The following is a 14,304-nucleotide window of genomic DNA, read 5'->3' as shown; positions in this document are numbered from 1 at the left end:
AGTGTAGTAAGTGTCTACAAGTAAGAAAGACGAGTACTCATAGTAGGTTTTAACGGAAAAGGACTTAATACTCGCTGCAAGGTGTAGGATAAACAAATATTCCATTTATTGAGGATTTGATCCACTCTTTGAATGCGCATATTAATTAATCCGTTTATTTGACACCACAAACAGCACGCAAACCTCTTTACTTCAGTTTCCCACCACATATTTGATCATACAACCTTATTGAAACAGTAATCTTTAGAATTCAGATCAAGGATCTTTTGAAAGAAATCATTGATAAAAGTTCTCGCCCTGAGGCAAAGTAAAGTGGAGCTAACACTTCGCGAATTGAGGAGATTTCTCGTGGCTCAGTAGGCTTACTTACCACAAGACCAATTGCTTTATGCATTTAAATGGCACTGATTGTGGTCTACTAAATACTGAACTACAGCCGATTTGAGTCAGGTAAACAAAGGCCACTTAAAAGTCGCTTTTTAAATTCCAATAATAATCCTTTTAATTGTTTAAAGCTTTATCATGAGGCGCTTACTAGTAAGGCCATTTTCCTTTTTTCCCCTGACAAGAATAAGTTTTTTGGATTTAGTGAATGAAATTCTGTCGAAAAAAGCTTACATTGTGAAATATATTGAATTCTTGGTTCCGACTGCAGTGAACCAATCACCGTTGTAGTAGTTTTCCCAACATAATTAAAATCGTGTCCCACAAACAACAACACAGCATCTGCTTTAAAAAGCACAAGGATTACGGGGCAATTCTCTTCTATTTTCACAGAAATTATCAATTTTTTCCACGATTAGAATTTTATAATATTGTTGAGGTTATGGGACATAGCAACGGTAACTAAGGAGATTCGGAACCATGAATTGGTAAATTGAATAAAAAACACTAGTGTGACAAAATATCTTGCTTGACAAGATGTCAAATGTATTTATCTAATCTTCTAATGAACGGAATCCTTGTTGAATTTGCTCCGCTAATTCGCCAAAATCAGCTCTGATTTTCGCTTCACCATCTTTGACAGGATCCTAGGAATAATTGAAATAAAAACCAGTCAGTTACTTAACAATTATCCGACGAAGTGATTATTGGTAAATATTAACCATAATCACTGAGCATGAGGTGAATAAATTCTTTCAGTAAAATTTTAAACTTGAGTATCAGAGAAAAGACGAAATTCAGGGGAAAAACGTTTTAGTATTACTTCCACTCTGTGAAACTTTGGGAAACCTCATAATCACCGCTCCAGCACAGGGAACCTGGCTATATATTTTTGCTTCTTTTAGAAAAGTAACTTTGCTCTTTGTGGGTTTCCTGTGTCGTGATAGGTTTCCCATTACATAAGCTGTAATCAGATCTGCGCTGTGATCAGATCGGCGCTGTAAACTGACAGCCGATTAAATTCAAATCAATAACCGTTGGTGTGTTGTTTCTTATGGGTTGCCTGTGGTGTGTAACGCACTTTCTAGTAAGCAGCAATAGGCCCTTTGCAGTTAACGGTCACGTATCTGTACTGGACTGCAAAATTTTTGTTTTTATATTAAATTGGTGATTCTTTTTAGCTACTTGTAAAGAACTGAATGAAAACATGTGTATCCAGTGTGTTACGAAATGCACTTTTATTACGATCTCTCGAAACAGGTTGTAGAAAGTTTGTTTGCAGTCCAGTAAATTTCACCCATGGGAATCAAAATGTTCATTCATTTGCTCTCAGTGAATTAATCAGCACGTGATTGCTTAGCTGCAAAGGGCCTATTTGATCACAGCGCAGATCTGATTACAGCTTATGTAATAGGAAACCGATCACGACACAGGAAACCCATAAAGAGCAACGTTAATTTTCTAAAAGAAGCAAAAAATATATAGCCGGGTTTCCTGTGCTCCAGCAGTGATAACGTCGTCTCATAGTCACTGTTCGCTTGACCAATCACAGCGCGAGAAATTCTATGTTCAGATCTAAAATTATAACGAAATCCGATATCCCACCCCCGGCACGACTCTTTAGTTTCAATTTGTTCTCACCTTAAACTTCATTGAAGAAAGTGCATATAGCGTGTTAGCCATGTTATCTTTGATCACAGCCCAGGTAATCTTATTATCTGACTGTGCAGTAGTTTCTACAGCATGTCTAGCTTGTTCGTAGAATAAGACTATATTAGACAGCATTCCCACAGTCTTGTAGAAGGGACAGAAGCGGTCGTAAGGAGTGTAGCCATTTTGTTGCAGGAAATCATCTTTAAGAAGCTTGGCAACTTCGAGTGTAATCTTGTCTGACTCGGCAAGAGAACCCTGGATTGTACGACAGTAGTTTAGTCACAATGTTACTAAAATCATCATTAAAGTGCCTATCACCCTTCTGACAATATTTACAGTATTGATTCTACATGGGGTAAGATGTCGAACAACCTGAAAAAAAATTCATAGTTTGAGTGCAGCTTCTTGAAGTTATGAAGGTTTTTCCATGCCATATGCTAATGCGGTGACGTATGAGGAGGCATTAATGGTTATTTGTTGTTCCATGTAATTCGAAACACCGGCTTTTTATGTGAACAATAGCTTGCAATAATTTCTATAAGAGCAATGGGCAAAACAATGACGTATTTCAAATTTAATTTATCTGTGCCAGTAAGGTTTTGTATATTAAATGATTACTCCTCATACGTCACAACATTAGCATATGGCATGGAAAAACCTTTATAACTTCAAGAAGCCGCACTCAAACTGTGAAATTTTTTCGGGCTTTTCCGCATCTTACCCCATGAAAAATCAATATTGTGAATATTGTCAGAAGGGTGATAGGCACTTTAACTACAATAATTTATATATTTAGGCACTGCCTAAAAGCGGAGCTCCCAATAGCAAAGGTAGCCCAATTTAGATAAAACTGAAAGATGAAAATAAAATCCATCGGACAAAAAATCTTCAATTTTTTCTTTCCATCGAGATGAAGACAATGTCCCCCATAAGGGAAATCATGAAATGAAAAAATGAAATGTAAATGCACTACATCGTTTTCTTCGCACGAGTCTTTGTTTTCGACCTTAGTACTCTCCCACTTATGCATTTTGTCACATGTACACAACCCACCACCGTCCACCCCAGGGGCTAGTTTTGTTCTTGAAAAATTCTTCGACAAAGTTTTCCACATTTTTACACTTTGAATTCCTTGTTAATTTTACTTGAAAAACGAAAGATAAGTACAGATAATCCAACAAAATGTCAAGTTTAGTGAAATTTACCTTGGATGTCTTTTGATCAGTTCAAAATAGTTTTCTGATCCTAATTCTTCATTAAAATATTTTTATTCCTTTTGTATAAGCCTTAACTACTTTTCGATAAGCTTGAAAACATAAGCTGTAAATACTAGGTTTTGAGATTCGATTTTTTTTCCATCTGTTTTCATCACAGGTAGCCCAAGCTTAGTTTCTGTGGTGTCCTGTTATAAGGAAATGTATGGGGAATCATCAAAAATTTCAATAAAATCATCACAACGTGAAATAAAGCCTCGAAATTTTACCCTATCATTGAGAAATAGCACTTCTTTCGCTATGCGTGGTTATTTTTTGAATTTAGCCCGTTTTAAGGATTTTTTCCCCCACCAGTAAGAAATAAGAGTTCTCTTATGTTTTCATGCGCGAGAAAGATACGGAACTGAATCACGAACGACCGAAAAGTTTTCGAAAAACAAAGTTTACATGATTCAGATAAACTTGTTAAAAAACAACTGAGACAAAATAGAAAAATAAAGCAAAATATAAATGATGAATTTCCTTGTCAGTAAATTGGAATTTGTAGAAGTTTTTGAATATTTAGTAGCATTTTAAAGTGAAAGACAAGGTCTTCATACAATACTGACATCTTTCAACATCACAAATTGCAGATCATTTGTATAATCATACTAGCTCGAAATACTGAACAGTTAAATATTTGGTGCAATTTTATATTTCATTCAATATTTAAATAAATTATCGATAGAAAGATATAAAATTATTGAATAAAAGTCTTCTTTTGTTTGCCGATGGGACCCCGCGATAGGTGGCGAACAAAGCTGTATTTTTCGTGATCGAAAAACATACGATAGTTGGTTAAAAACAACCGAATTGTTAAAGATTTACAAAGCTTAATAAAGGATGAATATTTGTTGTAATATTTGCTCTCCGGATTATATTTCATCCAGCATTAAAATCAATTAAGCTTATCTATAGAAATATTAAAAGTTTTGAGAGAAATTCTTCGATTTGTCGATAAAAATACTTGTCAAAATCAGTATTAAATAATATATTGTTTGCTAAAAAATATGAAAGTTTTTTTAAATTGTTGTTGGTCTATAATTTGTCCTAAAATAATTTTTTCTGTGCATTTGAAAGCCGCATTTCCGAGTAGTTTTGCTTTGAAAGCAAGCGAGATTCCTGTGTTGTGTACACGGACGCCTGTACGGACGGAAGTGACGTCAGCCAAGCCAGGAAAAATCAACTCGATGGTTTACCATTTTTCTTAAGTATGGTGCTCTGCTCGCAGCTCCGCTACTACAACATCAGCCTATAAGCAATTTATCCATCAACACTCTTGGCTTACCTTACCAACCAGCTGTACAATTTCTGAGAGGTCTTCTTCTTCCTGTAAGATCTGCTTGATCTGTAAAACCAACGTGGAAAAGATTCAGATTTCAGTACTATACTAACTATTAATTAAATGCAACGCAATGGTGTTCCGCAAGGATCGTACCTTGGTCCTCAAAGACACGAAGTCAGGGTAGTTCTTTTCATAGAAATCATCCAATGATCTCATGTACTTGCTGTAGCTGATGAGCCAGTTGATTGAAGGAAAGTGCTTACGTTGAGCCAGCTTTTTGTCCAATCCCCAGAATACCTGAAATAATAAAATCATTTCCGTACCATAAATTGACGACTTACTAAGACAGAATTACAGATTTGACTTGAACTAACCTGAACGATACCCAAAGTAGCTGAGGTGACTGGATCTGAGAAGTCACCTCCAGGGGGGGATACGGCTCCAACGATGGTCACGCTACCCTCTCTCTGGGGATTTCCAAGACATTGCACACGGCCAGCCCGCTCATAGAAGGAAGCCAGACGGGCACCCAAGTAGGCTGGATAACCACTATCTGTTGATTGTTAAAAAAAAGTAACTCACTTCTACTCTGTCTGCGGTAAACCACATTCAGAACTAACATTGGTTTGTTACCTGCAGGCATTTCAGCTAAACGACCAGAGATCTCACGCAGTGCTTCAGCCCACCGGGAAGTAGAATCAGCCATCATGCTTACATTCTTACCCATGTCACGGAAATACTCCGACAGTGTTATACCTGACAACAACAATCTGTTAGAAATAATATTGTAACAATAAAAAAACCTTAGCATACTAGCTTACCAGTGTAGATGGACGCCTCTCTAGCAGCTACTGGCATATTAGATGTGTTCGCTACCAAAGCTGTTCTCTTCATGATTGATTCTACTTGTCCATTGATTTCTACAGTCAACTGAAGAGATAAAACACGCAGTTAATCAAACCCACCTGTTTAAATTTTGGTTTTTGAATGTTGAAGATTACCTCGGGGAAGTCTCTAAGTACTTCTGACATCTCGTTTCCTCTTTCACCACAGCCCACATAAATAATGACATCAGAATTGGAATACTTGGACAGAGATTGAGAAATGACTGTTTTACCGCAACCAAATGCTCCAGGAATAGCTGTGGTACCTCCCTGGACACACCTACGATATATGTAAGAACACTTTAAATAAAAATTGAAACCAATTGACCGGTTCCTTGTGGTGTAGTTTCCCCATTTCAGATCACCTGTTATTCTATTGAAAATAAGATTATTTGTCTGAGATGTATCCATATTCACCTGACTTCTCTTGAATAACCATTAAACAAAAAATGATACTTTTGGGAATGACACGGGGTCTGTAAAAACCATTGCACACAATGAATAAGGCCTACTGTATATTTTATTCAAGTTTGATTTTAGAGGACACAACATGGATCGCATGTGCAGACAGAGAGAGAAACAGACGGACGGACAGACAGACTTAGAGAGAGAGAGAGAGGGAGAGATCAAAGGCCCTTTGGCGAACTCGTGGATACTTGTTGCACTTTTCGAATATTTAGATTGGTTTTCCTGTGCCCTCATGCTTGTTGACATTCTCAAAGGATTCCAAATACTTCGCTCGATTTGATATTTTGAATACTCAATTTATCTAGTAAGATGAGTAATCGTCCTTTTTATTTTCCTTTTAACACCTAGTTCTTCGCTATTTTGTTGAGTTTGAAAGCGATTTCTGTGATGAATTAATTGTCTGAACTTCAATTAATACGAAAGACGACTTCGACTACGACTTCGATAGAGTCAACTGAGTCAAGTATAGAGTATAATTGGAAGAAGATTTATTTGAAAACGCTTTCTCTGTTTTTAATTTCAAAGGCGGGCTGTGTGTTTTATACCAGCAAACATTCGACCTCAAAAACTGAATATACAAAATAATCGGCCGATCGGGACGATAAACATAAAGCGTTGCGTTATGCGTGTTGATTTACATTACTACTTATCTTGACCTTCAATGGTCACGGGTCCTATATTTGTTTCGGATGAAACTATTTATTTACACTGTGAACTGAGCAAATATTTTATAGAAATACGTTTATAAATGCTATTTATTTTGCCTTCATCCAAGTCGGTAAATTAATGATTATTTATTGGAGCGAATTCTCGTTTTAGACCTTCGCACATTTCAACACACAATCTGAGCATTGCTTCGGCTGTTTGTAATCTTGTAATGCGTGGCGATCAATCTACTTTTTATTCAGAACGGCTTATTCAAATGACAAAACTGGCCGAACTTCCTTCAAAACTCCATTGGAATTGGTCTTTTTTTCGTCTTTTGTTATTTTTTCTACGATCTACGTATACATCTACATTGATTATTTTCTAAGAAGTTTACTTTAGTAAATACAACTGTTGATCAGTATAATAATAAGACTTCTCTCGATCGAGTTTATGAGATTTTATTGCTAAATACCGCCGTGACTTTGAGCTGTCCCTATGGAGAATAAAGTCCTCCAGAGCTTGAAATCAGACTCTCTTCTTGAGTTCTAATTAATTTTTTCGATAACCGGCTCGATCTACGAGTCTCAGTCTGAAATCGAAATGTTGACGTCGTACCTAATAAGCTTTTTTGTTTACTTTTTTAAAATACATCAGAAAAGAAGGTCTAACTCATTGAAATTTTATTTCAGGCGTTAATTGTATAATTTTACTTCAACTTGCATCTTTCCTTGATTCTTTTAATATGAATAATTCGAAGATAAAACTATGTGCGAGTGTGCGCATGCACATTGGGCCCCCACGGCGTCTGCAAGTGATAGAAATGTATCCCACATGGAACATCAGCATTTCGTTTCCTCATATATAACAAAGTAATCTATATGGTATAAGAGCTTTGTGCTTGTTAGTGTGGTGTAACATTCGTAATCGGATGACGTAAGACGATCGACAAACGTTTAATTATCGATCTGCTAACATCTTAGTGAGTGAGTGAGTGAGTGAGCGAGTGACACATTTGCATATTCAGACCCCTCACCATAACTCGTTTCTACGCTTCGCGTATCCACGAGTTAAAAAAGGACATGTTTCATTGGTACTCATATAACAATTAAAATATTCTTACGGGAAAAGTGCATCCAAAACTCTTTGCCCTGTCAGTAGTGGATTATTAGCAGCCAGCTTCTCTGTCACTGGTCTCATTTGACGAACAGGCCAAACCTTTAAAATGTTGAATTATTCAGTTATAATCCTTTCATTTCAAATATTACACTTCTATATAAAATGAAAAAACCCAATCCATCTCAGTCACATCCAATCCATTCCAGTCACATCCAATCCATTCCAGTCACATCCAATCCATTCCAGTCACAACCAATCCATTCCAGTCACATCCAATCCCTTCCAGTCACATCCAATCCATTTCAGTCACATCCAATCCATTCCAGTCATATCCAATACAGTCACATCTATGGACTGTGCTCTGTTCACTGATATAGCACAGTTCTCAACTAATCATAGCATGTATAGTGAAGTGACAATATACATTCATAACCAAACCTGCAACATTTTATGCTTGGCTTTCTCTCCATCAAATTCAGTTTCTAATACTGTATCCTGGATATTAGAAAAATTAAAAATATGGTAAGAAATCTGCTTATATCATTAGATTATCATTAGGTAAACAGCCTAACTTACTGTTATAGAATAGCTACCAGGCGGTGCTATGTATGTTATGGTTCCTCTTGCTTTAGGGTGAAGAATAATCTTATGATTGATAAAGGTGTTTTCTACAACTGATCCATAGATGTCCCCACCAGTGATATGATCACCAACCTGTAATGACAGCAGGACATCAAGTCAGCTCCAGACTCACATCATTCTATCCAGCAATAATCTTTTAACAATGAACAAGGTTTATAAGACCTAGAAAAATGGTGGTTGATTGGTTGTGCATTGAATGTGTAGTTTCAAAAAATATCCATACCCCATTCACTGAGGAAATTGAAAATTTTGGAGGCAAGGAGGTCAAAAAGAGAACAAAATTGCAGAGCTTGTATGGAAGAAAATTGGAAGTTCCTGGTGGTAAGGGGGTCTTTTTACAAATTCATTCCATGGAGGAGAACAGGAGGGAGGAGAACTCTCTTGTTTCTACAAATGAACACTCTCCACAATAAAAAGGTACTCATTGTTGTTCAATTTGGCTTGTATTTAATAACTGGGTAAATAATTGTGGTCAACAATTTCCCCACTATATAACCACTCACTATACTCACTCCCTTCTCACTAAACGTGCTAACATAACTGCTATAAAACTACTCACTATACTCACTCCCTTCTCACTAAACTTGCTAACATAACTACTATAAAACTAATCACTATACTCACTCCCTTCTCACTAAACTTGCTAACATAACTACTATAAAACTACTCACTATACTCACTCCCTTCTCACTAAACTTGCTAACATAACCACTATAAAACTACTCCCCATACTCACTTCCTTCTCACTAAACTTGCTAACATAACCACTTTAAAACTAAAATTCCTACCTTGTAACCCTCTGGAATGAATTCCCATTGTGCTGTCTTGCTGAGCGCATCAGTGTTCACACCACGTGGAATGTAAATACTCTGGGTTAACTCACTGATGTCCTGAAAAGTACTACACTTGTTAATAATAAAGTATCTCCAGTTAATCAATCATCAAATTTTAGTTGATTCTAGATTTGTACCGTTTCCATCCAACAACTGTTTTTATCAATGCCGTTGGATCCTTTCCCACCATGTGTTTCCATCAAGTAAAAGACTTTTTACAGAATTTATTCAAGTATTTGTTGCAAAGAGTATGAAATATATACAATATTCTTTGCAGTCACACTGAGTAAGTTCATGTGTAAACCCACAAATAATCGCTGTCTGATTGGCTAACTAGTAAAAAAATAAGTTGGGTGGTGATGGCATGGCACGTTGTGCCATTAAGTTTAGACAATTATGGTGATAAGGAACCGTTTTTATTTATTGAAGGGGAAAAGGCAGGCCTTGAAAAATTGATGAGTTATATACAGTAGAGCTTTGAAAATGTTTGAAATAATCAATGGGTCCTGAAAAAAATACTAATGGGGCACCAGGGTTGTAGAAAAAACCCTTTTTGCTATTTTCAGATGTTCTTCCCCATTTGATAAATGACGAATCGCCTCTGATGAAACTTTTTAGCTGGGAGATATGTGCTCCATTACATGGTAAAAAGTGGCATGATACTCAAGTGAATGACATGTTCATGGTCTGGATCCAAAATGGTAAAATACTCTAAGGGAACTACTAATGTAGTAAGATTTCTTATAAATTCAAAGTATGACCTCATCATCAAGAATTTGAGGCTATGCCCGGAAAGAGAAAGGTCCATAGGCCATTTTAGAAATGACCTAGAGACTGGGGGGAGTTTTTAATTTTGATCTTATTAGAATCAAACTTTTGTCACTTGAGAAAGAATTTCAAGATTAGTAAGTCTGGTAAATTTGAACATTATTGGATGAAAAGAACCAAAAATATTAGCTTTCAAAAGTGTCAAAAATTTAAAAGAAATGTATGGTTACACAAAACACTTGTCCCTCTTAACTATACATTCTTTGTAAATTTTTCAAAAAGTTCTGAAGTTTTGTAACAACCCTGGTTCTTTTTAACAAAATGCATTCAAATTTCACATATTTACTAATACTGAGCTGCTTCATTAGAAGACAAACTCTTTTGTTAATTAGATTAAAATTCAGAACTCTTGCTTGTTTTTAAGAGGCCAATAGTTTCCTTCACAGTTCCCTGTGCCAACTTGAAAAGGTAGCCAAGCCTTTGCATCAAAGCGAAAAATAAATGGTGAGCTTGCAATGATAGATACATGTGAATTATTGTTCAAGGTGTTAAAAAAATTATCTGCCATTGCAAGCTCACTGTCTGTCTTGCTTTGATGCAAAAGCACAGCTACCTTTCAAGATGGTGCAGAAAACTGCTAAGGGGACTATTGTTTTTGTCTTGGTCATAAAATTACCATACAGACAGCATACAAACCTTTAGGGGTCTTTGAATCCCATCAAAAATACTTCCCATAATTCCTAAAGAAAAAGCAATATTCTGGTCATAATATTGTTTTTGAAAATTGATAGTAAATATGCATATGATGGATTTTCAAATTTCTTTCTTCCTTTTCTCCCTTTTCCTTCCCCCTAGACCTCTTCTCTTCTTTTTTTCATTCTCACATTTTTTATTTTCATTTAATGTATTGCTCACCTGGTCCAAGTTCAACAGATAACGGTTTACCAGTCCTTAATACTGGGTCTCCAACAGTTACTCCAGCTATATAATAGAACAACAGTTAAGAAACAAACACTTGCAGCTGTCTGGTAAATCAGGGAGAGCTAATCACTTCTGATGTTCATTAAAAATGTCACAGCGCACTAACTATTCTCGTAATGGCTATAAACGCATACATTTTCATGACATTGGAGCATGACATGACATTTTCATGACATTTTCGTAACATTGGAGCACTGATGGATTCAACTTTGTGTATGGACCAACATGTCACGAACATTTGCAAAACATGCTTCTATCACTTAAGGAACATTAGTAGAATAAGAAAATATCTTACTCGCAAGTCTGCAGAAACATTAGTCCATGCACTTATTACATCTAGGTTAGATTTTTGCAATTCTCTCTTATTTGGACTACCAGACTATGCTATCGAACGTTTACAGAAGGTTCAGAATTCAGCTGCTCGTATAGTAACCCTTACGTACTCGCAAGTATGAACATATAAGACCTATTTTATACGATTTACATTGGCTACCAGTCGAACAGAGGATTAAATATAAGGTATTACTACTAACATATAAAGCCCTTAATGGACAGGCTCCAGGATATATATCTGATCTAGTTAATATCTATAAACCTAGACATACTCTTAGATCGTCATCAAGTAAAAATTTAGTCATGACTAGTTATAATTTACGATCTTATGGATATAGAGCATTTTATTATGCTGCCCCTTATTTATGGAATTCTTTGCCTCATGATATCAAGACTGCTGGCTCAGTTTCCAGTTTTAAGTCCTTAATTAAGACTTACCTTTTTAAGGAAGCATTCGCTTAAGTATAATTATTTAAGCAATAGAAAACTTTTTCCGTGTTTACATAGCCTGATAGCAACACGAGGGGAGGTTGGGAGAATTCGAGACAGTTATGCAAACCCGAGACGTAGTCGAGGGTTTGCATAACTGTCGAGAATTCTCCCAACCCCCCGAGTGTTGCTATCAGGCTATGTAAATACAGAGAAAAAAGTTTTCTATTGCTTTTATAAAATAAATACTAAGGGAAAACATTACCACTTGCAAGAAAATAAATCTTTATTTGAATTTGATTCTCATATCAAAATACAAATTCTCCATACATCACGAACTTTGATCGTTAGCCAATCAAATTTCGTGTAATAAACGCCAAGGAGGCAAATGTGAAGCGAGAAAGAATCGCTAGCTATTTTCAACATTTATCATTCTAAAACTTTAAAACAAATACAAAGAAATGTCCAAAGATTGAATATAAATCTTAATAAAAGATTTCAGAATTGATTATCTTTACGAAAGTGATCAAAAGTAGATAACTGAGTGTCACTGTGACTGGAATTCTCGGTTGAAAGAAACGTGGTTTTGCTCAATTTGACAGCCAGAAAACATGGCAGCGAAGTTGATTGTTTCGTCTCGCCTCGTGAAGATATTTTGTGGAGCTGAAGAGCTATCGCTGGAAAAAGTTTGAAGCTGCTGACTGTTTCCTTGAAATACTTGTATTCCTTATCGGGCGGTGCATTTAAATCATGAGAAAGCACGTCGCTGAACAACCGAAGCTGTCCTGACGAAGGACGTGTGTTGTAGCTCCTGAGGGAATTCTCTTTGCGGTGACCAACGAGAGATTGTCATGATATTACGATCAGAAAGACCTGTATGAGACCATAGGGTTATGCCTGAGGCCCTGACACAAGTCAAAATTTGGAACTTCGTCTTCAAAATACATTTTTGGGGGCGTTTTTTTTCTCGAAAGAAACTGTAAATTTTTGAACTTATACCGGGAAAACAAGAAAGTTGTGACGTCAAAACTGTGTTTACATACCCTCATGCAAACATGGCTATCAACCAATCAAAGTGTGCATACTATTTAATTTATTTTATAAATAGCCAATGTATATATATATATAATTTATAATTTATACTTGGATAAACTATTTTTGAATATACTTATAAGATAGATATTTACTTATTTCAATACGTTAGTGATACATAATAATTGTAAATTCTTATTCATTTATTTTTATAATTGTTAAGCACTATTGGGCTTTTTATGGAAATAGGGCTATATAAATAAATAAAGTTATTGTTATTGTTATGCCGAATAGACATAGATTTCAACCATGAGAAATATTTTTTGATTAATCTAATCAGTTTTTAGAGAGTACAAGATTAATAATTTTTGTCCGCCCTTTTTCAAAGGGCCATGGTATTAAAGTAACTTATTTAATTTTCCCCCTTTCCTTTTAGACTTGTTTAGCAGGGCTATTTGTACTAACAATGCCAGGGGAGCCATTTATAGTGGGTTGGGGGGAGGGGAGGGTGGCCCCCAACATCTACATGTACCCCTCCACAGTCCGTGTATAATTCAAGTTTATTTAGCAGTTTGAAGGATACAAGTTTCCTCGTAGACCTGAATCGTAGCCATGTCTCCTTCCAATCGAATGATCTCTCCAACTAATTCACTGTACCCTACACGAACCTTAAATGAAATAAAATGACATTTCACTTCATAATTTAAATAACACAACATAACTCATTTCATTTTATCCCAAGCAAGCATTTTTGACAAACGCAATATTTGTCAAACACCGGAAACAAAGATTCAAGAAGAAAAAAATATATCATTGAACAACTTTTATTTTGCTGACAAGATATTCACACACTTGTTATTATATGCTTAGCTCATAAATTATTCCTACGAGCAAGAATTATGCATTTGCATCTCTAAAAAACGACTTCGTATAGCTAAGACAAGAGAAAGAACATTTACATAAGCTAATTGATGTGTAAAAGAGGGTATTAATTTGTTGGCGCTTTTGAATAAAATGTTTTTGGTTTGACATGGAAGGATTCTCGAACGTCATGTGATGATCGTTCGTTCTTAGTGACTTCATCATTCCTGTACTGGTATAACCCGGTATGTCTTCCCTTTTACTTACCAACTCGTACATCGCAGCACCGCTCATATTCTCAGCAATCACCACTAGAATAAAACAACCTGATGTCAGCCACAATATCCGACACTTAGAATCTTATAAACCACTACGATCAAATTCATATTGTAAAGTAATTTTGGTTTGGAACCTGGGCCAGAGACGCCAAAGACGTATCCAAACTGGCTCTCATCTTCCTGGTCCTTTATCATCATAGTTTTCTGCGCTAAATCCATACCACCCGCCTGTGAAGAAAGGTAAAACAATTTAAAAAAATCAGACATGTTGTAAAGAATAACGAGCAAGGTAAAAGGGAGTAAAATGAAGAAATCCCTTGGCGACCCACCATCTTGGAAGATGTATGTGTGATGTGTGATACAATAGTCACGAGTATCTCCCATGCAGGGGAGGGTATGGAATATAAATGTCACGAATCTCTCCCGTGAGAGGGAGGGAAGAGAACTGTTCCCAGT

General features: G+C 36.1%; 1 protein-coding gene across 1 annotated transcript; it reads right to left on the bottom strand.

The window, feature by feature from the left end:
- Positions 1-84: 84 nt before the first annotated feature.
- Positions 85-14,209, bottom strand: LOC116298244 (V-type proton ATPase catalytic subunit A). Its single transcript, XM_031706632.2, has 18 exons — positions 14,178-14,209; positions 13,983-14,076; positions 13,838-13,881; positions 13,293-13,377; positions 10,850-10,915; positions 10,631-10,674; positions 9,122-9,223; positions 8,268-8,405; positions 8,130-8,186; positions 7,696-7,790; positions 5,577-5,739; positions 5,397-5,505; positions 5,209-5,331; positions 4,950-5,128; positions 4,729-4,872; positions 4,579-4,638; positions 2,026-2,292; positions 85-1,031 (listed from the first exon to the last, which is right to left on the bottom strand). Exons 1-18 carry the CDS (start codon positions 14,178-14,180, stop codon positions 939-941), a joined length of 1,866 nt encoding a protein of 621 aa, XP_031562492.1. The 5' UTR covers positions 14,181-14,209; the 3' UTR covers positions 85-938.
- Positions 14,210-14,304: the final 95 nt, after the last annotated feature.

This window comes from Actinia tenebrosa, unplaced genomic scaffold, assembly GCF_029948245.1.
Source record: "Actinia tenebrosa isolate PJP-AT-01 unplaced genomic scaffold, QUT_ActTen_1.0 PGA_scaffold0__85_contigs__length_37466705, whole genome shotgun sequence".
NCBI classification, from domain to species: Eukaryota; Metazoa; Cnidaria; class Anthozoa; order Actiniaria; family Actiniidae; genus Actinia; species Actinia tenebrosa.
Note: the sequence above shows the minus strand (reverse complement) of the source record. Positions and strands in the feature narration are given on the sequence as shown.

Excerpts from the sequence above, each read along its gene's own strand:
- LOC116298244 (XM_031706632.2), bottom strand. Across the intron at positions 8,187-8,267 it reads CTGGTAGCTATTCTATAACA|GATACAGTATTAGAAACTGA; the intron begins GTAAGTTAGGCT and ends TCTAATATCCAG. Across the intron at positions 5,332-5,396 it reads AGAGGCGTCCATCTACACTG|GTATAACACTGTCGGAGTAT; the intron begins GTAAGCTAGTAT and ends TGTTGTTGTCAG.